Source organism: Pseudorca crassidens, chromosome 2 (genome assembly GCF_039906515.1).
Source record: "Pseudorca crassidens isolate mPseCra1 chromosome 2, mPseCra1.hap1, whole genome shotgun sequence".
NCBI lineage: Eukaryota > Metazoa > Chordata > Mammalia > Artiodactyla > Delphinidae > Pseudorca > Pseudorca crassidens.
Genome location: NC_090297.1, coordinates 162,460,193 through 162,483,201, shown reverse-complemented (window position 1 = coordinate 162,483,201; position 23,009 = coordinate 162,460,193). Strand labels below are relative to the sequence as shown.

Genomic DNA, 23,009 nt, shown 5'->3' with positions numbered 1-23,009 from the left:
CCAAAGAGGCAGAAAACAGAATCAGGAGGAGAGCCTTTAGGAGGTTCTGATGGGATGCAAGCCAGATGAGAATCCCAGGCAGACTCTGTGAAGGGCAGAAAAAGGAAGACAGTGCAGGCCACACACAGTGCAGGCCACGGAGAATCAGGAAAGGCAGGACTGGGGGACACGTGTGGGTAAGATAGTCCCTCTTCCTAGGCCCCTAGGGACCCAGCTGGACCAGACATGCCCAGAGTGGCCATGGGAGGGTCACATGGTCATTTGACTGTGCGGAGTGCCTGCGAGGCTGGGCTTCAAAACTGGGGAGGATGAAGTCACCAGTTAGTAAATGGCAAAACCAGGATTTGGACTCTAGAAGTATGATTCTGACCCTTGGCCCTCAACGACAACCCCGTGTTGTTTGTCTTACTAGACAGGAAACCAAAGCTCAGAGAGGCTGATTGAGCTACCCAAGGTCACACAGCAGAAAGTGGTAGGGCTGGGATTCAAACGAAGGTCTTCTGGTGCCGAGGCTGAGGCCGATCCCACTAGCCTCCCCTTTCCAGTGCAAAGGAGGGCATGAGGACTCAGCTAGTCCTGCTTTTTTCCTTGTAGGACTCTGGTTCGTGGCACTGCGGGGTGGGGGTGGGGCGGCTGCTTCCGGATGCAGTCAGGGGGCTGGGGAGGGGATGAGTATACTCTCATCAACCTGGCTCTCGATAAAGAGGGGACTCAATCTCCTTTAAACACTCCTTTTGGGGTGCTTGTTATTCACCCCAGCAGGAAATGGCTTGACAGGGGCCTGCTCAGCATCTGAAAAGGCTGCCAGCCCCCCATGGCCAAGGAGAGAGCGCCAGGCTATTTTAACCTGGGAAAAGCCTTCAACTTACCTCCTTCAGGCTGTCTTTTTCTCTCTTATTTGCTTGAAGAATTCTCATTCCTTTATTTAATGTGATAACACGCATTGAATGCAGTCTAGAACAAATGTCCAGTCGTGGCTCAATGTCCATATTTAGCCCGGAGCTGGCGAGGGTTCCGAGCCAGGTGTACCCGCGTGGCACAGGGCGCTCCACTCTCCCGAGTGATCTGGGGAAGTAAACAGGGCAGTGTGGGAAGAAGGAAGGGCACACTACATGTCCAGCCTTGGACGCCCCAACAGGGATCCAGAGAGCAGTGTTATCACCCCTGCTTCACACGAGGGAACAGAGAGAGGGATCCAATTCCCTGAGTGGCTGGGCTGCGGCGTCCATCTTCTCCATCCCACTCCTGCCAGCATCCCTTCCATCCCAGGAGACGGCAGTGTCTGTGGACACAGCCTGTCCTCCAACAGGATGGAATGCCTGTACCTCTGCAACTCCCGTGGCTCTTCTCCACTCCTGGGTGCCATCCACTGGCAGGGCCCACCCTGGACCTGGCCTTTATGTCCACAGCTGCTCCTCTGCCTAAATCTTTGCTTCCAACCAATGTTTCACTCTCTGGCTGCAGCCTCTACAACACACCTTCTTAGCTAAGCCCTGCTGGAGAAAAATCACATGGCCTGTACATTGGCCTGTGATCCAACCGTCCATCGCCACTTGACCTGGTCCCCTGATCTCCCTTAATGACTGTGCAAACCTTCACCACTTCCTTCCCGTCCTCCGTCCTCGCATTGCCCCTCTTTCACCTACTTTATTGAGCAAATCGCTCTGGGCTGCGTGCACGTGCCCCATGGGGTTGTAATGGCTTATTTATGTATTTGTTTCCCCAACTCAGCTGTGCCCTTCCTTGGGTCAGGATTTGTCCCTTACTCATCTTCCTGTCCTCGGTACCTGACGCAGCACCTGGAATCTGTATGAGTAAAGCAGAGTGGCCAATGGCAGAGGATGGCTCAAGGAGATGCCCTTGCTCCATACATACACCAGAGCAGCTCATCGGCTGCCTCCTGGGCTCCGTAATGCTGCTCAGCTGGCATTGAAACAAGAGAAAACCCATCCCTGTCTCTGCCTTCTGCGTTCTACCGATAAACTCCTATGTCAGGAGATGAAACTCAAAATGCAGGTCATTCAGTCCTTTACGGGGAGGTTTCCACGGTGACTGTAGTCCATGCCTGGTGGGGACAGCCTGCCTCGCTGGAGCAGGCCTGAGTCCCACCTGTGTGTGTATAACAAGGGCCACCTTGTCCTCTCTCCACCGGGCAGGTGTTCATATGTTTCCAAGTCTCTTGTCTCCTACTTCACACACTGAATAGTAGTTTAGCCCACGAACTTCCCTGCAGAGTTGAGAGCTTCGGGAAAAGGCGGCACTAACCCTGAAGGACGGGCCTGCACCCATGCACCCTAGACTCCTGGGCCCTCCCTCAAGCACCACCCTCCAGAGTCACCTGACCCGGGCGGAGCCAGGGATCTTTTGGCCTTTTTTTCCGTGATGGGGTCTCCGGGAGAGGTGTCGACCTAGTTTTCGCGTGTTTCTCACCTCTGTCCTTCCCCTTTGGGGTACAGATGAGCTTTGTGGTCAACAACTGGCCCTTTGGGGTCTCAATTGTCTCACCTGAACAATGAAAGTGTCAGATGCAATGGTAGCCACTTCCAATTATACTGCATTTCCGTGTCTGCCAGCTCCCTCTCTACCTCCCTTCCCAGCCCACCCTCCTCTTCACTCTCCCCACACTCACCAACATCCCTTCCTGCCCCCACCTTCCCTGTCCCATTGGCTCCAGGTGGCCTAGACCTTCCAGCACTGTCCACTGACCTCCCGGTCTCTCGGGAACGAGGGCCTTGGAATCTCTTCGTATTTCTCTTGGGTGTTTGGACCCCTGTCCATCCTCGAATGAAGAAGAGGTTAAGAGAGGAAAGTGAACAGACCAGGCTGGTACACGGCAAGGTTGCTCACCGAAACTAGAAAGAGATCTCTCAAGGTGTCCGCCTCCCAGCCCCAACTCAACCATGTCTCTTTCTCTCGCCTTTCCCTGTCATTTCCTGTCACTACCTGCCCTGCATGCAGGCTTTCACGCTGGTCACTAACTCCGCAGGAGTCAGCTCAGCACTGCTGTCTCAGAGATGTTTATCCTGTGAGTCTGGTTGTTTTCAGTTCCCGCCTCATGCGGGCTGAGAAGTTTAAATGAGATGATGCTTATCGCTGCCAGCTCAGGCCTAAGTGATTGAGCCTGGGGAAGACCAGGACAGTCACCAACCTGAAAATTCACGGCCTCCCTCTCATGTCATGACTTCTCCGCCGTCCTCTTGTTCGTGTCTTGTCCACTCTGTAATGCTTGGCTGCTCCAGCATCTCCCACTATTATATCCCATTTTACAGCTGAGGAAACTGAGGCACAGGGAAATGAAGTAACTTGCCCAAGGTCGCGGCTAGTAATTGGCAGAGCTGGGATTCAGCCGAGGTTGTCTGATTCTAGAATTGATGATCTTAATCACTACGGTATTTTGCCTCTGCTTTAAAAAAAATGGCTAAAAAGAAGTTCCCTTGTCCCTGCTTCATCCTCAAGTCAACTTTCCATCTCTGACTTTCCTGCTGGGCTGGCTGACCCTTCCCACTGTAGTCTGGGGACAACTCGTGACTTTCCTGAGTCGACTCCCTTGAAGGATATTCAGAGTCTGCAAACTGCCAAACTCGATGGCTTTGCTCGGTTCTCATCCTTCCCACAGAGGGGCCATCTTCTTTACATCACTCAGCATTGTGTAAAATAGCTTGTTTTGGACTCTGGGAAAATGCCCACATGCTTTCTGGAATAGTCTTGCTGCTCTCCCATCCCAAGAGCACCCCGCTGTCTTTGGCAGGACGTTTTCTCTGGGGGACCATATTCTAGGAGGCCCTGCCTGCTCCAGCCCACAGAGACCTCCCGCTGACCAGTGAGGTACAGAGAAATTGCGGTCCCCAGTTCCCCTGTGGAAAGCTGCTGCTTTTCCTGTTTCCATGACATCAGAGTCATTACAGGCTAAACTCCTTCCTCTTCTTCCTCCTCCTCCTTCTTCTTCTTTAGCATCTTGGGATATATTTACTCAGAACAGAGTGGTTTCTTTCTATCCTTGTCTCTTGCTTGAGTTTTTCCTTTTATTTGTCAGTTTGGAAGTAATGAAATAGTTTATTAGCGTCCTCAACTGATTATCAATTAGTTTCTGTTTTTCTTAAAACTATCATTACAGACTCACAGACTCAAATATATTTGACCTGTTTCAATCTCTTGAAGTTACTGTCCTCACTGATACATACTGTTGTCTCTCTTGCCAGGGAGAACCTCTTCAGCCTGGCTCCTGAGTCCTTCGGCCCTGGCCCTAGCCGTCTTTGTTTTTTGTTTTTTGTTTTTTTCGCTTCTCACTGCCGTGGCCTCTCCCGCCGCGGAGCACAGGCTCCGGACGCGCAGGCCCAGCGGCCATGGCTCACGGGCCCAGCCGCTCCGCGGCATGTGGGATCCTCCCGGACCGGAGCACGAACCCGCGTCCCCTGCATCGGCAGGCGGACTCCCAACCACTGCGCCACCAGGGAAGCCCCCTAGCTGTCTTCGATTGCTTCCTCGCTGTCTGGTGTGACAAGTTGCTCTCGGCCCGCATCATTTTCAGGGGCCTTTTCTGTCAGTGTTGGTGGGAGACGTCTAATTGAGTTTTCAAAAGAGTTCCTTATAGCATCCTTTTCCCCATGGCAGGGAGAAAGGATAGAAAGGTGGGAGGTAAATCTCTTTTGTGTTTGAGGTCTCAGGAGACTCAAGCTGAATTCCTTTGGGTTGGAGGAGGGGCCAGGGCTGGTGCTGGGAGGGGCTGATCCAGAAGCAGGGGAAGAAGTTTCCCCAAGGAAGGTGAGGGGCTGTGTTTGGGGGTTTCTGAGGGTGGCAGGGAGCAAGCCCTGCTTCTCTTGGAGCCTGGGAGCTGTCAGACCTCTGCAGGGGTGGCCCATGGATGCAGGAGGCCGTTTACAGTGGGCTGTGGACTTAGGCTCCTCCACGGGGATCCCTGTTCCCAGCCTTAGCTGGACAGAAACAAAGCTGCCCGTGGACCATGCCAGCCTGGCAATGGGCATCTCAGATACGATCCCGTGATGGAAGGCTAGAACCCTTTCCTGGTTTCTGCAAGTTCTGCTGTCTAATGTTGCGCCGCTCTCCGGAGGGGGAGGCTGAGAGGCACCACCCGGGAAAGGGGCTCAGAGCCTCGTTTAATTTAGTTTAGGAGAAGTCATGAGGGCAGTCATCTGTGACCAGGTCTCCAGTTTTGAGACACACTCTTTGACTTAGACACTTTGGTTCCTAGTCCTAAGTCTCTGGGGGAACAGGAAGTCATCCTTTCTCCAGATGTGGAGAAGAGGAAGAGGAGAACCACTTCTTAAAAACCCTTCCTCAGGGCCGGCAATTATGATTTCCCTCTGCACCGCATCATCCCAAGAACTCCAGCCTCACCCTGCCTCCCTTTCCAGGCCCCCCCACCACGCCTTCCCCCATCACACGCCATGATTGACTTCCAGTCACTTGGAGCCACTTGCAGCGTGTGAAACATGCCATGTGCTCTCTTACCTCTGGACCTTGGTACGTGCAGTTGTATCTGTTAGAACCAGGCATGCTGCAACAACAACACAACTGATAAGTAGTTTGAATATGGTGTTTATTTCTTTTGTGTGTGAAAGTAGCTAGGTGGGAGGCTCTCCAGGGCTGGCCCAGCTGCTTCATAGTTGTCAGGGACCCAGGGTCCTTTTGACTTTCTGCTCTACCATTCTTAGCAGTTGGTTTTTATCCTCAAATTTGCTTCATGGTACAAAATGGCTGCTGGAATTCCAGCCATCAGGTACAGAGTCTAGACAGGTCCTAGGTGAGACAGAATTCCTTCCAAAGAATCTATATAAACTTCCATTTATATCTCATTATTCATTATTAGAAACAAGGGAGTGTTTTAGCTGGGTGCGTTGCACACCGGGCTAAGAAGATATTCTAATCATAAGGAAGTGATGGATAGATATTGGGTAGGAACTAGTAATCTCTGCCTTTCAATGTCCGTTCCCTTTGTTCAGCTGTTCTATTGACCCTTTGTTCTCAGCTTAGATACAGCTTCTTGAGGAGTCAGCCTTCCTCTAGGTGCTTCTCTAACCCCAAACTTACCCATTATCACACCACATTGCACCTGCTGGTTCACCTGTCAGTCTTTCCCCTTGAACGGTGAGCTCTGGGAAGGCAGGGATTGTAGGCGCTCAAATAACGCATATGGAGCGAATGCGTGGAGTCTGGGGCAGCGTTCATTCTAGAACATTTCACATTAATTCTCCCTATTCAGGATGTTGTTATAATCCCCAACGGATCTTGCTGTTTTTCCACTTGTAAGTCATTACCACACGTGTACCCAAATTGCTTTTTTTTTTTTTTGGAAAGAAAAGGCATCTCTTCCCAAACCACTGGGGATGACACATGATTTGCGCCTTCACAGCTTTGGAAAGCAACTAGCACATCCAAACCAGCCTCCAAGTCTGTCTGGATGGCAGTTTGGAGGGTAATAAAATAAAAAGTAATTTATAAGTGGCAAAAAATTTGAACCAAAGCATAATTCCATTTTGTGCAGAAAGCCAAGCTGTTCTGCATGATTTGTCATCCAGCCAGGGCTCTCCGACTCGCTCCAGCCAAAGGCTCCTACCTACCCCCCCATCTCCTACTGGCTCCTTCTAATTTAATTCCAAGTGGCAGGGCTCCCAGTATCCCCAGTGAAGATGTTTGTTATCTCACAGCTGAGCCAGCTGGTCTATGCTCTTTGTAAATGTCTGACCTGGGATGAAAAGTCTTGGCTATACTAATCCCAGAAACTTGCTCCCAGGAAAATCCTATCAGTGGTTTTCGGTTATCTGTCACCGCATAACAACCACTGCAAGATGTAGTGGCTTAAAATAACCATTTATTATTTCTCACGATTCTGTGGGTTGGCTGAGCTCCCCCGGGCAGTGCCGTTCCATGTGAATCTTTTAGGTCACTCATGTGGTGGCACGCGGCTGGGCGCCCACCTGTGGCTGGAACATCTAAAACGGCCTGCCGTCTTCCAGAGCTTCTCTTCATACGGCCTTGTAGCATTCAATAGCCTAACAGCGTGGTAGCTGTCTCCTAAGAGGGAACTCTGTAAGAGGGCAAGCCCCAATTTGCAAGTGTTAATCCAGCCTCATGTGGCTAATATCTCAATTGGTCAAAGCAAGTCACATGGCCAATCCCAGAGTCAATGAGACAGGAGGATAGACAGGTATATCTCCACGGATACTGGGAGGCGTGGTTCCTTGGGCCACCAATGTACCAGTCTACATAAGAGGCCTCTGAGGAGAGTGGCATAGGGAAGGAGCAGCCTGGCCTGGAGTGAGCCAGGTTCCTCTTAGTATAGGTTACATAACTTATTGTTTGAGCTCCAGAAGCAGGGCCAGTGGGGGAATGTTACAGGGAGACAGATTAGAGTTTTAATAGGGAGACACCTGCTTTGTGAGATAGTGAGTTCCCCGTCATGGAAGGCGTCCAAAGAGAGCCTGGTGGGGATGTATAGGGAATGCTTCCCTGCCTTAGGAGATGGATTCAGTAACCATAAGCTTCCTTTCAACTCTGAGTCTATTTAAAGCTCTCCTAGGCAGGCCAGGAAGAACATTTGTCTCACAGGTGGCAAGTTCACGTCAGGGCATTTGAGAGGTGGGTCGGGGGACAGGGATCGTAGTCTTCCAGGTGGAAAATATCTTAGTGGCTGTATATTTAGGGACTCAGTATGGATGGGGAACATTCTTTTTGCTCTCATTGATTGACAGCTGTGCTGGGGATGAGAGGGTGGGACTTCCTGTTCTGGCCAGCCCTGAGGGAGACAAACAGGAAGTCCTGACTGGGCCGCGGGCAGGAAGGTCTAAACAAACTTCCAAGAAGCACTTCCGCTGAAGTCGGGGAGGGGGCAGGCAGGGGTCTGCTGGGTAGAGGCCACTCACCTCCCTCCACTCAGTCAGAGCTGCTCCACTTTTGTGCCCTTGCAGACTGAGTTTTCTTGTATGATTTTTGTGCGAATAAAGGGTTCTAAGAAAATAAAAGTTAAGAAGTCACTCAGAGAGATTTTATCCATAAGAAACATGAAGTCAGCTCAAGGGCTGTGCTGCAGGTGGAGACACGGGATGGGGGATGTCACACACAGGATCAGAGATGGGAAGCAGGCCCACAGGCCTTTGCCATGGAGGGAGGGAGGGAAGCAGCTGAGGTGCGCAGGGTCCAGCATCGGCTCCAGGACCAACGCTGAGGCTACAGTCTCGACACGCTTGCCTACTTACCCAGGGGTGGCCCCACGTCTAACTAAAGGTGGTGTGAGGTCTCAGGTGACAGAGCCAGGGCCAGGGATGCTCAGATGACCACTCCCTGGGAGCACAGAAAGAGAGGGAGGGCACTGGTCTTGGACCAGATCTGACTGGAGAACCTGGAGCTCCCCCTGAACTCCCAGCAGCCCCCTCCCTGGGTGAGCCTGGGAGCCAGGGACCTTTTGCAACAGAGCACTTGGCTTTCTCTCAGGGTGAGGGGTCTTGGCGGTGTGACTCAAGGGTGCCACTCTCCTCATAGCAGCTTCAGGCAAGGGTTCTTCGGGGAGCAGGACCCACAGACATGGCCCCTCTCCACCTCAGGACAAAGATAGAGTGGGACCAGCAAGGTGATCAGGGTTGAATATTTTGGCCCGAGCAGGTGCTTCCCGGAGACAGAAGCAGGCTAACGTGTTACAGTTGGAGGCTGTCTTCAGCTCCAGGACGTTTCCCTCCATAATATTAGTTTTCTGTCACTGTCACAGATCACACATGTTTAGCAACATGAAGCAACACACTTCATTCTATCACAGTGTTTGTGGCTCAGGAGTCTAGGGGTGGCCTAACCGGTCTTCTGCTCTGGGGCTCACTGGGCTGCAACCCAGGGGTCGGCTGGCCTCCTTCTCCTGAGGAGGCTCGACTGGGGAAGAACCCACTTCCAAGTTCATTCGAGTTATTGGCAAGGTTTATTTCCTTGCACTGATATGACTGACGCTTCTGGCTTTTTGCTGTCTTTGGGCCGGAAGCTGCCTTCAGGTATTAGGCTGTCAGCTCCCGCCTTGTGGGCTTCCTCAGTATGGCTGCTGACTTCACCCAGGCTGCAAGGAGAGCTGCTTACCGCAAGGGGGAGCCAGTCCCATTTTAGGTGGTTTCACCTGATTAAGTCAGGCCCACCCAGAACAATTTCCTTTTAAATTAACTCAGAATCAACTGATTTGGGACCTTAGTTCCATCTGCAAAATCCCTTCACCTTTACGATATGCCATTGGCTAGAATAAGTCACAGTTCCCAGCCAGGCTCAAAGGGTGTGAACAGCAGGGGGTAGGAATCATGGAGGCCACCCTGGAGTCTGTCCCACACACCCCCTTTTAGAAACCCCAGGCTCCAGTGCCCTAATCCATGACCTTGCTTGCTGAGACCCATACTCTCTCCACCCTCACTCCCCCCCCAACCTCATGCCCAACTCCAGACCGGCTCTTCTCTGCTGGTAATCAGAGACTCAGCCTTGCATCTTACCCCAACGCAACTTTTCTCCCTGCTGTCCAACAAGGCCGAAATGATCAGATCAAAGAAGTAAGTCTCCCAAGGAGGCCTCAATGCCTTTTCTTTGTCTGGGGCCTCTGCCTTATCCCAAATAAGTGACCAGAGGTGGACGTGTTAGGGATTCGGGACTCATTTGTGGTAAAGATGGTTTATTGAGATGCTGGGAAGGTCACTCTTAATTACTCTGCTTAGATAACCACGTAGTTTTCTACTTTTTAGGGTCATCTCTTGTAGGGTTCTAGGGTCAAGCCTCCCTCCTCCCGCCACCCCAGAGGACAACTGGCCCAGTAAATCACCTGGACTTTGTGTGCTTGTGTCTGGCAAATGGGATGACTAGAGCTACCTGGTACCAAGGGAATTGTCTTGGTCTCCTCTAGGAAGTGTCAGTAATGATAATGGTAATGGAGTACTTGCCACGTGCCAGGCGTCGTGCTCAGCATTCTCTATGCAGCCCTCAGGGCAACGTTATGAGGTGGGCACTATTATTGGCCCCCCCATTTACAAGTGTGGGAACAGAGTCTCTGAGAGTCTGTCCCTTGCCCCAGCTTGCGCAGTTGGTGAGTGACAGAAGTAGGATGGTACCCCCTGGAATGTCTGACTCCAGAGCCCATGCAACGGCCTCTCGAGAGCCCGAGTGTATATCCTTGTGTCCTGGGTACTGAGCACGCGTGTGCACACCTCCCAGGGCGCGGCCCCCCTGGGCTCTCTGAGGCTCCCCCGGGACCCTGGGCGAGTGGGGGTGGGGACAGGGTGCAGGCCTGAGAGGCCTCCTTCAGCCCCTCTGAAGCCCCTCTGACATCAGTACTGGGTGGTTACCAGAGAGACAAACCAACCTACGCCCAGGGACTAAGGGCCGACAGAACCCAGTCTGCGGTGTCTGCCAGAACGACAGAGCTTCGTGTCCTCATGCGTCATCACGGGAAGCAGGAGACAAGGCACCGGTGCAAAAGCAGCCTGGGACCCAGAGGGGGGGCCCCGGAAGGCGGAAGGAGGGGCCAGGAAGCAGGAGCCAGCCAGCCAGGCTGCTGGTGAGTGGCCGCAGGGCTAAGCCTCCCAGTTTAGGGCCAGAGGGAGTTCAGCTGACGGGTTAGGAACCAGGTCAGTAAGAAGACACTGGGTCTCAGCTCTGACCCCCCTTCAGTGATTTGAGGGTGTCCAGGGCTGATAGCGCCTGCCTGCTAGGTTGGATGGGCTTTGTGGTTGCCTTTCTCTGTTTTGTTTTCTAGTCTGTTACTCTCTTAGTTAAATGCCAGGGTTGTGAGTGTAATGGCACACGATCCACCCTTGTGCCCTGGTTCAGATCACCTGTAAGGTGAAAGGCAGGCTCCCTCTGTCTCTGTCTCGCCTTTCCTCTCCCATACCCTCCTCTCTCTCTCCTTCGCTCTCATCTTCGCTATTTCTCTTTTGATTCCTCCTGGTTTCTCTCATCCTCTAGCAAGTCATCAGTTCTAGGACTCCCACTGTTTCCGAAAAGACATCAGCGAATTGGGGGATGTCTGGGACAGCCGGTTAATAAAAATTGCATGTGGAGATATATGAATTGATTGGCACCTGAATGAGTAGGCGAACTCAATCCACATTGATCGAACACGCGGGATGTGGCAGCCGCTGTGCTCAGGCCGGCGTGGGAGGGTATTGCAGGGAAGAGGAGTTGCCGGTGTGGGCGTGAAGGCTACAGAATCCCAAGCCGGACGGTAGGGAATCTCCATAGGAGGGCGGGAAGAAAGGTCAGCATCCCGGCCTGGACGAAGCACACTTGCTTCAAACCCACTTGGGTTCCTGGAGAGAAAGGAGAGGCAGGTTGATTTTCAGTTTCCAAGGCATCTTCCCCAGCTGTCCTTCTTAGCACCCCTGCCCCCATCTTTGGTCCCCACAGTTTTCAGGGCATCTTCACCCTCTGGCCTTAGCACCCCTCTCCATCTTTGGTCCCCACCAAAGGCTCACGGCTGCTGGCCGTCCCCTTCTGTTTCTGTCAGAAACAGCCAAAATCAAGTGTAGAGTTTCCAGACTACGTAGGGGACTGACACGTCTCAGAAAGTCCCACTCCCTCCCACTTCTGTACCCCAGTGGAGGGAGAGAAACCCCAGGAAACCAAAGGAGAAAGAAAGTACCCAAGACCCAGAGGAGGAGGGGTATCTGTGAACGGGAGGATGAGAGCTCTGGAAGATTCTTGCCTATCTTGGAGACCCCCTTTTTCCGTGACCTTCAGGATCTTGACCTCCAGCCTGAGGTCAGAGGTCTGGTCTGGCGCCCATATCCTCAGCTTTGGGGACAGGTGGGGAGGGGCACAGCAGCGAGCCAGGTCATCTGTGGTCAGGCCCTGGCCGGACAGGCCACAGGAGAGAAGACATAAGGTGTTTGAGGTCACCCCATTTTTTCTGTCAGTCAATTTGATTCATTGCTCGGCTCCTCAGCTGTAATTACAGGGAAACGCAAACCTAATCCCTACCAGGTTTTCTCAGGAGAGTTGATTTATAGGTTGATTACAACTTAATAAATTTATTAGAAGCTGAGGGGAAGCAGTGAGTAATCGGCTGAGTGAGGCCATGCTGTTACATTGGGAGACAGGAAAGAAGAATAAAAGCCAAAAAACCGGGGGAGGAAGGGAGAGGGTTAGGATGTGAGGAGAGAGACAGGCAGTGGAGAGAATCCAAGGAGAAGGAGAGACGGGCCTGGGCCGGGGAGAGAGGAAGAAACAGGTGGAATTTAGTGAACGGGGGAGAAAGCTTTCGGGACCTATCTAGTCCAGCTCATCACTGAACTTTTCTGAGTCACACTGTCTTCATCTGTCAAATAGGCACAATTACTACCGCCCTCACTAGGTGGCTGTGATGGTAAAATGAGACTGTGTATGTGAAATTGGGGAGCATGGGGCCTGCTGCATAGAAGGGGGTGCAGCAGGGAGTGGGGTAGAAGGAAGAGGGAGGAAATAGGAAATTAGGAAGATAGAGAACAGAGAGAAAGGTTACAAGAAAGAAAACTTGGCAGAAATGGATTCCAGGGCTACCCACATAACTGCCATGGAAGAGATTGCTACGTGCCCCCAACATCCATGCTCCCTTTCTCCCATAGGAATACACTTTTTTTAAAAAATTAATTAATTATTTATTTTTGGCTGCATTGGGTCTTCGTTGCTGCACGTGCGCTTTTGCTAGTTGCGGCGAGCGGGGGCTACTTTTCGTTGTGGTGCACGGACTTCTCATTGGGTGAATTCTCTTGTTGTGGAGCACAGGCTCTAGGCATGCAGGCTTCAGTAGTTGCAGCACATGGGCTCAGTAGTTGTGGCTCGTGGGCTCTAGAGTGCAAGCTCAGTAGCTGTGGCGCACGGGCTTAGTTGCTCCACTGCATGTGGGATCTTCCCGGACCAGGGATCGAACCCATGTCCCCTGCATTGGCAGGCAGCTTCTTAACCACTGCACCGCCAGGGAAATCCAGGAATAAAGTTTTAATTTTTCACCAGAATAAAGTTTCCCAGCTTCCCTTGTAGTTAGGTGAGGCCATGAGACAAAATGGGGCCAAGGGATGAAGTGGAAGGGATTGATGCAGGCCTAGGTGGTGCCTTTAAAAGGAGCTGCGATGCTTCCTCTTTCCCTCTTCCCTTGGCTGGGGCACCGTTCTCAACCATGTGGACCAGGAAACACCCTCGCAGTGGCAGAGCGTCAAGATGGAAGGAACCTGGGTCCCTGACTCTGTGGACACCACATGAGCATAACTGGTCTTGATGACTTTGGGGAATTGAGCAACTTTACTGACGTGGAATTTTATAAAAGAGGGAAATAAACTAATACCTTGGTTAAGCCACTCGGTGTTGCATCTTTTTAACATGCAGCTCAATCCTATTCTAATTCAGTGCTGTCCAATCAAATTTTCTGTGATGAGGAAAATGTTCTCTAATTGCACCATCCAATATGGTAGCCACGAGCCACAGGTGGACATTGAGCACTTGAAATGTGGCTGGTGCAGGTGAACTGAAGTTTAAGTTCTGCTGATTTTTTTGTTTTTTTGTTTTTGTTTTTTTTTCTGCGGTACGCGGGCCTCTCACTGTTGTGGCCTCTCCCGTTATGGAGCACAGGCTCCGGACGTGCAGGCTCAGTGGCCATGGCTCACGGGCGCAGCCGCTCCATGGCATGTGGGATCCTCCCGGAACGGGGCACGAACCCATGTCCCCTGCATCGGCAGGTGGACTCTCAACCACTGCGCCCCCACCAGGGAAGCCCCTGCCTGCTTTTAGATCAGAAAGGGCTGTGCTAGCTCTCCTGGTCTCCCTCTTAACAGCATTCCATATTTTTCTTAGTAATTGCAGCCTGACCAACTTTAGAAAACTGTCAAACTGTTTGCACAAGAAGTAGGACTTGGTCAGATAAAGCTCTGGCTGAGTGTCTGCTGAGGACTCTTAAAGAGATGGCAGTCTCCCCCCGAGGCCTTGCTCGTCACATTAACGTGTTTTTCTCAGGTCATCAAGACTCTAAATTCAGTGTGATAATAATTCTTCCCTTGATCCTTAAATACTGTGCAGGGCAAGGAGCAATATTGTTTAACAGTAACTCTGGGTCCCAGGTCCTTCTTCCCCTGGGGTGGAGATGCTATGTCCAAGCTCACCTTCCCACTTGGGGGATAGGTAACTTCTGCTAAGCTTCACCCTTCCCTGTGAGGGGTGACTTCCTATGAGCAGTAGGTTTCCAAATTCTGTAAACAGTTAGTGTCCAAATCTAGACAGCCTGGTCTGATTATGGCCAAGGTTTCTACCATGCTTACCTATTAAATATAAAAAAGAATACCCACAAAGGGGAGCGCCCCTCCTCTAGAACAGGGACCCACACTGAGTCCAGTAGAACACTCTGGCTCCGGCATGGGAAGATGGGAGAGTGGGGGGCCCAGGCCTCCACTTCTCTGTTTGATCTTGGCCTTATAAACATTCCTTTTCTCTCATTTTGTTCCTCTGCAAACCTCATACCATTATGGCTTTGGGGGAGGCGTAGGGAGGGCAAATGTCACTTTAGGAAGGAAGATGAGAAGTTCCATCCACAGAGGAAGCAGGGAAGTGATCCACCTGATCCCAAGACCTGAAATAATACTACTGTTCTAATTTATGATCTAAATCCACATCCCTGGTCTTTTAGTGTGAGAAGGCTGGGCATGAAAATTCCTATTCAACAAATGGATAAATGGAGACACAGAGAGATGACTTGCTCTGACTGAGATCACACAGTTGGGTAGAAGTGCAGATGTGAAGAGAAGCCAGGTTGGGCTCTGTCTTTAAGACCACACTTCACATGAGTGTGTTGCGTCTGGGAAAGGCAACCAGAAGATGTGTCAGTGGAAGTCAGCATGTGGATGGAAGTCCGAACACATGACTCGTGTAGATCAAGATCAGTGACTTAGAACGGCTCATCACCAAGAAGCCCACTAACAGTCTTTGCGGTAGACTGTGGTCACTACGCTATGTTTGTCTAGCATACACCCCCAGACACCTGTTCTGGTTACAGTAGCACCTCTTTTTTGGGGGGTGTTTCCACCCACTCCTTGAGGTTTGATGGGGGCTGTCAATCACAGAATCCCACTCATGACAAGCCTGGTCAAACTTAACATAGTATTCTGGCAAAAGTGATTGATGCAAAATGTGGACCAGTCAGAACCCCTTCTCTGTGGGAAAGAAAGAAGTCTCTTTCTGCTTGGTTCGATTGGGAAGATGTGAACCTAGTGTTCAGAGACCATCTCCCTCACCACATGGGGAGAACCAGTGTACAGAACGAAGCCACTACACAGAGAGGGAAGCAGGGCTGAGAGATAGAGAGAGAGAGAGAGAAGAAAAAAGAGAGAGAGAGGAATTGATCAGATGACTCATTGCTATAGTTTGAGCCCTTCTCTGGACTTCCCAGCCATGTGAGCCCATTGTATCAGTTGGGATTCAATCAGAGAAGTAGAGCCAGCAGAATCACAGATGACTGACAGATAGATAAGGATACAGATATGGATTTATTACAAGGGATTGGCTTGTACGCTGTGGGGGTTGGCTAAGCAAATCTGAGGTCCAGGCAGAGAGGGAGAGAAGATCACAAGCAAGTGGGAAGCCCCTGGTAAGAGTTGAAACTTGACGTTCACAGGTTTGGGTCACAGAGGAAGATCTAGAAGGAAGGGAAAGCAACAGCTGACAGTCTCTTGGAGTTGCTCCCTCAGAGGAGGCCTAAGCCTGCTTTTAAAAGCACTTCTAACTGATTAAGTCAGGCCCAGCCAGGACACTCATAGATTAACTTAAGGTTGACTGATGAGGGACTCCAATCACATATGCAGAATTGCTTCGCCACAGCACCTAGATTAGTATGTGATTAAATGCCTCAGAGAAGGTGCTCGTATGGTATAAAGTGGCCACCGCCTCCATCTGTCCTTCAGCTCTTGAGAGCCGTCATCATCTGTAGCCCACGCTAAATGGAAACAGGTTAGAAAGGGAATTCTGGGAACTGTAATTCAGCTTTGCCACGCTCATACATCAAAAAGCCATCACATCCATAAATTCCTTTTTTCTCCTCTAAGTTAAATTGGAGTCGGGTTTTTCTATCACTTGGGGTGAAAAGGCTCCTGCCTCAGTTGCCATTTATTGAGTATCTTGCACATATTTTTCTCCCTTAATCCCGACACATACACAAATGAGATAAGTATTATTTACAGTTTTGGAAACTGAGGCTCAGAGAAGTTAAGAAATTGTTTAAATACAGGGAACTCCAAATACAGTCTGTCTTTCTACTGCCAAGGCTACGATGTAGTCTTTTCCAAAAGGAGACATCCTAGTTGATATATGAACTCCGTGTACAATTTGGAAGATGACTTAAGCAAAAAAAAAAAATTTTCAGCTAAAAAGGGGTTCAAAGCTGAGGTACTTTATTCAGCTGAGGACAGAACAAAGCCAAACAACAGATTTTATCTTCATGACCCAATGCATGGCCTAGATGTATTTGGCTGATGTAATCAACTGTTTGCTCTGTTTCCTCTGCTGTATTTGTGTCTGATTTGGGGGCGGGGAGATTATTTTTTAAGGTTTCAACTTTTTTGGAGACCTCTTACTACCTGAAGTAGCTTAGATCTTAAACTCACCTTCAAACGTGTCATGGTCACCATGTCAAATAGATATAAACCCCTTGCAAGAGGGCTTAAGAAAAAAGAGAAAGCACAAATGACCAATATCAGGACTGAAAGAGGAGACATCATTACAGATTTCACAGACATTAAAAAGATAATAAAAGGATATTATGAATAATTTTATGCTAACACATTCAATAATTTAGGTGAAATGGGACAAATTCCTTGAAAATGGACACAGTAGGTGAGATTTTTGAGCTGGGATTCCAGTGAGCTGAACCTCCTAACAGCCAAATCTAATAGGCACTTTCGGCGTCTTACTCGACCTTTCTATGGCATTTGACACGGCTGACCGCTCCTCCTTAAAAATCTTCCTCTTTGGCTCCCATGAAACACTCTTAGTGTTTCTCCTTTAAAACCTCCTTCTCCCTCCTCTCTTTCTGCTTGGTTTCAGTAGCCTCTGGTGAGTTTCCTGGAAACTCTAGTCTTCTTATTCCACATTTGCGTTACTCCACAGGGCTTTAAGTATTATTTGTATGCTGAGGGCTCCAAAGTCTGCAGCCCAAATAGCTTTACTGAGACTCACACTGACTGACAGTCAAGACAGCTGGTTATATAATCAACAAGTGCCCACCACCCCTTGGCTGTCCTCAGCCCCTCAAACTCAACTTTCCGCTTTGTCTGCTAATAAAATCACTATTATTTGGGAACTATCCCTTCCCTATCCCCATCCATGGAGGTCAGGAAGAGTCCTTCCTCTCATGAGCCCTAATTTTACACTGTCAACTGAGGAACAAAAACAAACAAAAACAACCCATAAATAATGCACAACCTAAAAGTTGTTGGTTATGTTGTATTAGGGGAACTTACTGATGACTATAGCCTGGGAAATAGCCTCTCAGATAGCTCTGAAGGACTCTTTTAAAGAGGTAAGGGAGGAGCTGGGATGTATAGGAATTTTCGTTGAAAAACAAACAAACATGGAGTCCAGCATCAAAAGATTACTGCCAGTCACAAAAAATAGACATCTCAAGTTAATAATTTTAGTGCTTTTCTATGTCTAGAAAGATGCAAGAGTCTGGGCTCATTGAAATTATACCTTTGATACGCATCTTAACTACCTAGGGCCAGTATCCCGTTTCCCTCCATCCTGAATTCCCCTCAGGGCGCACCGTCAGGGTGGCAACAGTAACGGATGGCTTGATGGAGGGCAACATTCGTTGTTTACTGATATAACAGAAACATTTTTTTTTTTTTGGTCTACAACCCCCTCGAATCCATCCTCCACACTGTTGACTGAGTGGTCCTTCCCCCAAACCGTATCTCATTAGGGTAGTTTTAGAACCAGGGCTCAAATTCTTTGACATTACTCCATTGAGAGGTATGGTGTCCTCCATTTGAATCTAAGCAGGATTGCGACTGCTTCGATCAACAGAGCCCGCAGAACTGACACTGTGTGACTTCTGAGGTTAGGGAAGAAGGTCCACACAGCTTCCACTGGTCCTGCGATGCCCACTCTGGGGAAGTTTCTCCCAGAACCCAGCCACCACATTGTGAAAAGTCCACGTCACGTGGAACGGCCATATGTAGATGCTCTACGGAACAGTCCCAGCTGAGCCAGCTGTTAGGTTATCCCAGTCAAGGTATCAGAGTTGAGAATCCTTTTGGAAGTGGACCCTCTAGCCACAGCTGTTCCAGCTGCCACCGTTGGAGTCCTCTCAGCTCCAGACATAATAAAGCAAAGAAGACCTGTCTGAGCTGCACTCTGTCCAATTTCCTGATCCACAGAATTTGTGATCATAACAAAATAGCTGTGTCTGTGGGTAGTTTGTTACATAGTAACTAGAATATTCAATTCATGCCACATGCCTGCTTAAAATGTTGCAGTGAAGGCTTCCCTGGTGGTGCAGTGGTTAAGAATCTGCCTGCCAATGCAGGGGATACGGGTTCGAACCTTGGTCTGGGAAGATCCCACATGCCACGGAGCAACTAAGCCTGTATGCCACAACTACTGAGCCTGGGCTCTAGAGCCCGTGAGCCACAACTACTGAGCCTGCGTGCCACAACTACTGAGCCCACGAGCCACAACTACTGAAGCCCGCCTGCCTAGAGCCCATGCTCCGCAACAAGAGAAGCCACTGCAATGAGAAGCCCATGCACCACAATAAAGAGTAGCCCCCACTCGCCACAACTAGAGAGAGCCCATGCAGCAACGAAGACCCAACGCAGCCAAAAATAAATAAAATTATATTAAAAAAAATGTTGCAGTGATTCCATATAATCCAAATTCCTTTGCCAGTCATTACTTGGTTCCTGCCCACTCCACCAGAGCCATCTTTAGCCCCTGCCCATACCAGCCTTAGTTCTGCCACACTTGAAATCCTGAAATGTTCCTACTTTTCTAGGTTTCCATGCCTTCATACATGCTGTTGCTCTGCCTAGATGTCTTTCTGACGTCCATTCTAGATATTAAGAAAATCATCTAGAAAACTGGAGGATGTATATCCATTTCCTTCCCTGAAACCGTTTTAGTGGCCCTAAAACCATTCAGGTGCTTTGCAAAAGGATGTTCAAAGAATGTTTACTTAACCTCTCTGTGCTCCAATCTTCCCATTGGTAAAATGGGGTAATAAATAATACTTACTTCACAGAGTGTGGTAAGGCTTAACTGAGTTAAAATATGTAAAGTGCTTAGTGCCCGGCAGACTGCTTGGATAAATAAATGTTTGTTTAAAATAAAATAAATCTCCTGCAAGTAGTTAACTGTAGTCTTTGCTCAAATCTCATGTACTATCAGCGTCTTTGGGAAACCTCCTGACGCCTCCCCTCCGTAGCTGTTTTCACAGATGGTTCCATGTTTTCCCAGCACCTTCAGCTTACCCAGCTACAGCATTCATCACCGCCTGTAATTCTGTCCCTTGTAGTTGTTAGTATCTATCAGTTCCTCTATTAGACTCTTGAAGTCAGGGGCTGGGTTTTACTCCTTTCCCTCTCCCCAGAATCCAAGTCATATTAGGTCTTCAATAAGCAAGTATTAAACTGAATATTGCTTTGATTTTACAGTCACAGTAACTCAAGCCCATAAGAGGTTAAATGAGTTCTTTTAAGTCATACAGGTAACTAGCGGCCGAATAGAGACGAACGTTTCGGTCCTGTTCACTTCTGACTGCCAGGCCTAACTAGTTACTGTGTGTGTGTGTGCACCAGTATCACCACTACCCTCTGCTGACCATCTGCTTTTAAAATTATTTTATTCAGATACCCATAAAGTAATACCCATGGTTCTTTTTAGCATCCTTCTTCGGAGTCCCTGGGTTGTTTGGGGATTATTCAATCACCATTTTTCCTGGAGAAAGAGGGTTACTGAAAAGGAAGGGGATTTATGCAGACAATTTGCTGAACATCTGGATAATTCTGATGCCTTGAATCCCTCCCTAACATAAGAGGCGGTTGCTTTCGTTCATTTTTTCCAGGTGTGGAGGTGAAGGTGGCGTTATTCAGGAAATCTGATTAAACATGGGGCCTCCTGGTGCCGGCTTAGACCCGGCCCGGCCACATCCTTCTGCTTCTACCAATTGCTGCATTATCAACACCAGACGGCGCTGTGTCTTCGCTGGCTTTTTAAACACCAGGTCCAGCTCACAAAAGCCCCAGGTTTCTACCAGAACTGTTCAGGGGATGGTCCCCAACACCCACCTCCCCAACCCCAGTTCCGAGCAACAGGCTCATTTCTTTTAGCTTTTCGCATCTGTGTGTGTGTGTGTGTGTGTGTGTATGTAAGGAAGGGTCCCATTTAAACTAGTCTCATGGACCTGTTTGAAAAGCTGCGTCTCCTGCTTTCAGCTCGATTATCGATCCTAAAATCGCTTTTTCTCTGACTCAAGTCCATTTAAATCAGAACGAATTTAAAGCGTACTAGATACCAGGCGCGGCGCGTTCCTTGCCTCCATCTCCCTAGCGTTAAATGCATCCTCCGGAGTAAAGGACTCAACCTCGAAGCCTTTCCCCGCCGTGCCAGCCGAGCGCACACGCCCAATTCGCGGTGTCCTTGGCTGCGGTTCCCTCCTGGTTCACCTGTCTGGGGAGCGAGACGTGTGTCCATTCCTCCTAATACCTGGACACCAGCTCCCTCTGCGTTCCTCTTCTACTTTCTTCCCTCCTCCCTGATTTGTAAGTGGTATTTTGGGGGGTGGGGGCAGCGGAGGGGAGGGCGGGGAAGGGGCCCCGCGGGGAGGGGCGTCGGAGCGCTGTCACCGAGTGTCACGCCGCCCTCCCCGCCCCTCCGCCGGGGCTGTGGGAGCGCAGCGGAGCGCGCGGCAGAGGGCCGGGCGCTTGGGGACGCGGGAGTGCGGGGCTCTGGGCGAGCCGCGCGGCACACCGAGCACGCTGGACGCCTGAGCTCGGCGTGGAGCCCGGAGCCCGGAGCCCGGAGCCGGCCGCCACCCGCCTCCTGTGCACTGGGCGGCAGTCCCGGCCGCGGCAGCCCGGCTCCCGGGGAGCGCGCCCCGCCATGGAGCCTTCGCACAAAGACGCTGAGACGGCGGCAGCGGCGGCGGCGGTGGCTGCGGTGGCGGCGGCGGACCGGGGGACGTCCTCGTCCAGCGGGGTGGTGGTGCAGGTCCGCGAGAAGAAGGGCCCCCTGCGCGCCGCCATCCCCTACATGCCCTTCCCCGTGGCCGTCATCTGTCTCTTCCTCAACACTTTCGTGCCCGGACTGGGTAAGACGCGGCGGCCGCGACCCCTGCGCCCCGGGCACCGGCGCGGGAGGGCGGCAGGGGAGGCGCCGGGGAGGGACCCTCGGACGGCAACCACGGGCGGCATGTGCTGCGCCGGCGCTCCCAGCGCCCTCTGGCAGGTGGCAGAAGCGCCTGGAGTGGGCGCCCGGAGGGAGGCGCGGCGAAGGGCTCCTGACACACCTTTCACCTTCTCCGACCTGGGAGCCAGGTGATCCGGGCCCAAAGAGCCAGAAACTTTGCCGGGAATGTTGGATCACGCGGGCGGCGGCCCGGGCGGCTCTCTCGGCCCTGGCTAGGTTCCCCTCCAAGCGCCCCCAAATCCTGTCTTTTCCCTCCGCCGCGCTCGCCCCCCTACGAGCTCCTGTCTCGGAGGGGCGCGGGCCCCCAGCCGGAAGAGCGTTGGGGCCGTGGGTGGGGGTGACCAAGGTCTCGGGCATTCGAGAAGTCGGCCGAGCTATGGAAAAGCGGGGCGAGCCCGGATAGAAGGGTCCTCTCAGCCCCGCCTGCGTTCGCACGGTGCTGGGCGTGTGTGGGCGAGAGCTCTTTAGCCAGAGTCTCCCCCACCTCCTTCCCGAGTGCCCGCGATTCCGCCGGCAGCCCCGCAGGACGCCGAGGGGAAGGGGGATGATTTTGTTAGTTTAGATGCCTGTGGGTTTGAACCGCACTTGGCCAGAGGTGACCCCATAACTCCATCCCATCACTTCCGTTCCTGAGAAAGTGGAGAGAGCGCGGTTGTAATTCGGTGTCGGACTTTGGCTGCCTGCAGGGTCCTTGATAGCACCAGTGTCCCAAATTTTAACACAGAGGCCCATCACAGAGATGGGAGTGCCGAAGAGGGCATAAAGGGAGGAAATGCTAGGTTTCCTTGACCCTCCCTCTCCTAACCCCACGCCCAAATCTGACTGCGCGCCCTCCCCGGCACTCCCAGCTTGCCAGCTTGGCACCGTCTGTTCTTCCGTGCTAAGAGCACCACCCCCCCCAATTCCATGCGGGACTGGAGAGGCAGGCACCTCTGTGCCCAGGAGAAAGCTTGCCGCTTGTAAGGCTCCAAGTTCCCAAGAACAGAGGTCAGCTAGGAGTGGTTTTCTGTTTTGCTTTGGCCTTTCTCACGGCCCCGCTCTCAGCCAGCTCTGCAGGGTCCTCTGCAGCGCTGATAGCGAAGATCACACCCACCCACGCAGGTCGCGTTCACTTTCCCCTTCGTGCTCACCTTTCTGCCCCCTGGGGGGAGGTGGGGGGCTGTGGCCAGAGCAGCGTATCTGTCTGAGCAGGAAGTTAGGTGGTCTTTAGTTGGGCGTCCGCCTTGTTGGTGCCTTCATCAGCCTGGTTGGTGTCATCAGGGCGGCTCTCTTAGTACATTTAGACACGGTGGGGACGCAAGCGATGTTAATTTAAGTTGTCAGAAATCCCCACCTGCTGGAGTAAAAACACACTGCCTGTCCATCTCTCCGGGGATGTGAAGATCACGAGCAGGGATGTGTCTCGATTCCACTTTTCTTAAAGTGGTGAAGCAAATGCCATCTTATGGTCTTTGAGGAAAGAAGCACATTGGGGCCTGGTGGGAGGAGCTACGTCAAGTCTCTGCTGGCTGAGGCCACAGCGCCTGTGCACCTGCGCCCGCCCTCCTGGGTCTGCCTCACTAGGTCCCTTTCCCACCCTTAGCCCTGCTGCCACGCCCCCTGCCCTTCTGCCCCCCTGCCCT

The 23,009-nt window shown here is 51.3% G+C and overlaps 1 protein-coding gene and 1 long non-coding RNA gene across 3 annotated transcripts in view; one reads left to right on the top strand and one right to left on the bottom strand.

Annotated features, from left to right (window-relative positions):
* Positions 1 to 875: 875 nt before the first annotated feature.
* LOC137220057 (uncharacterized) lies at positions 876 to 22,837 on the bottom strand. 2 transcript variants are annotated; one of them, XR_010941438.1, is made up of 5 exons: positions 22,518 to 22,837; positions 11,049 to 11,276; positions 7,881 to 7,965; positions 5,470 to 5,515; positions 876 to 1,065 (listed from the first exon to the last, which is right to left on the bottom strand). It is a non-coding gene; the product is annotated as an uncharacterized lncRNA (long non-coding RNA). The 2 variants fall into 2 exon arrangements; XR_010941439.1 differs by lacking the exon at positions 7,881 to 7,965.
* STUM (stum, mechanosensory transduction mediator homolog) overlaps positions 20,858 to 23,009 on the top strand; it is a 67,289-nt gene continuing 65,137 nt past the window's right edge. Inside the window, exon 1 of the mRNA XM_067729587.1 lies at positions 20,858 to 21,289. Coding sequence (XP_067585688.1) covers positions 21,082 to 21,289 — 208 coding nt within the window. The 5' untranslated portion in view covers positions 20,858 to 21,081. The remainder of the gene's footprint in view (positions 21,290 to 23,009) is intronic.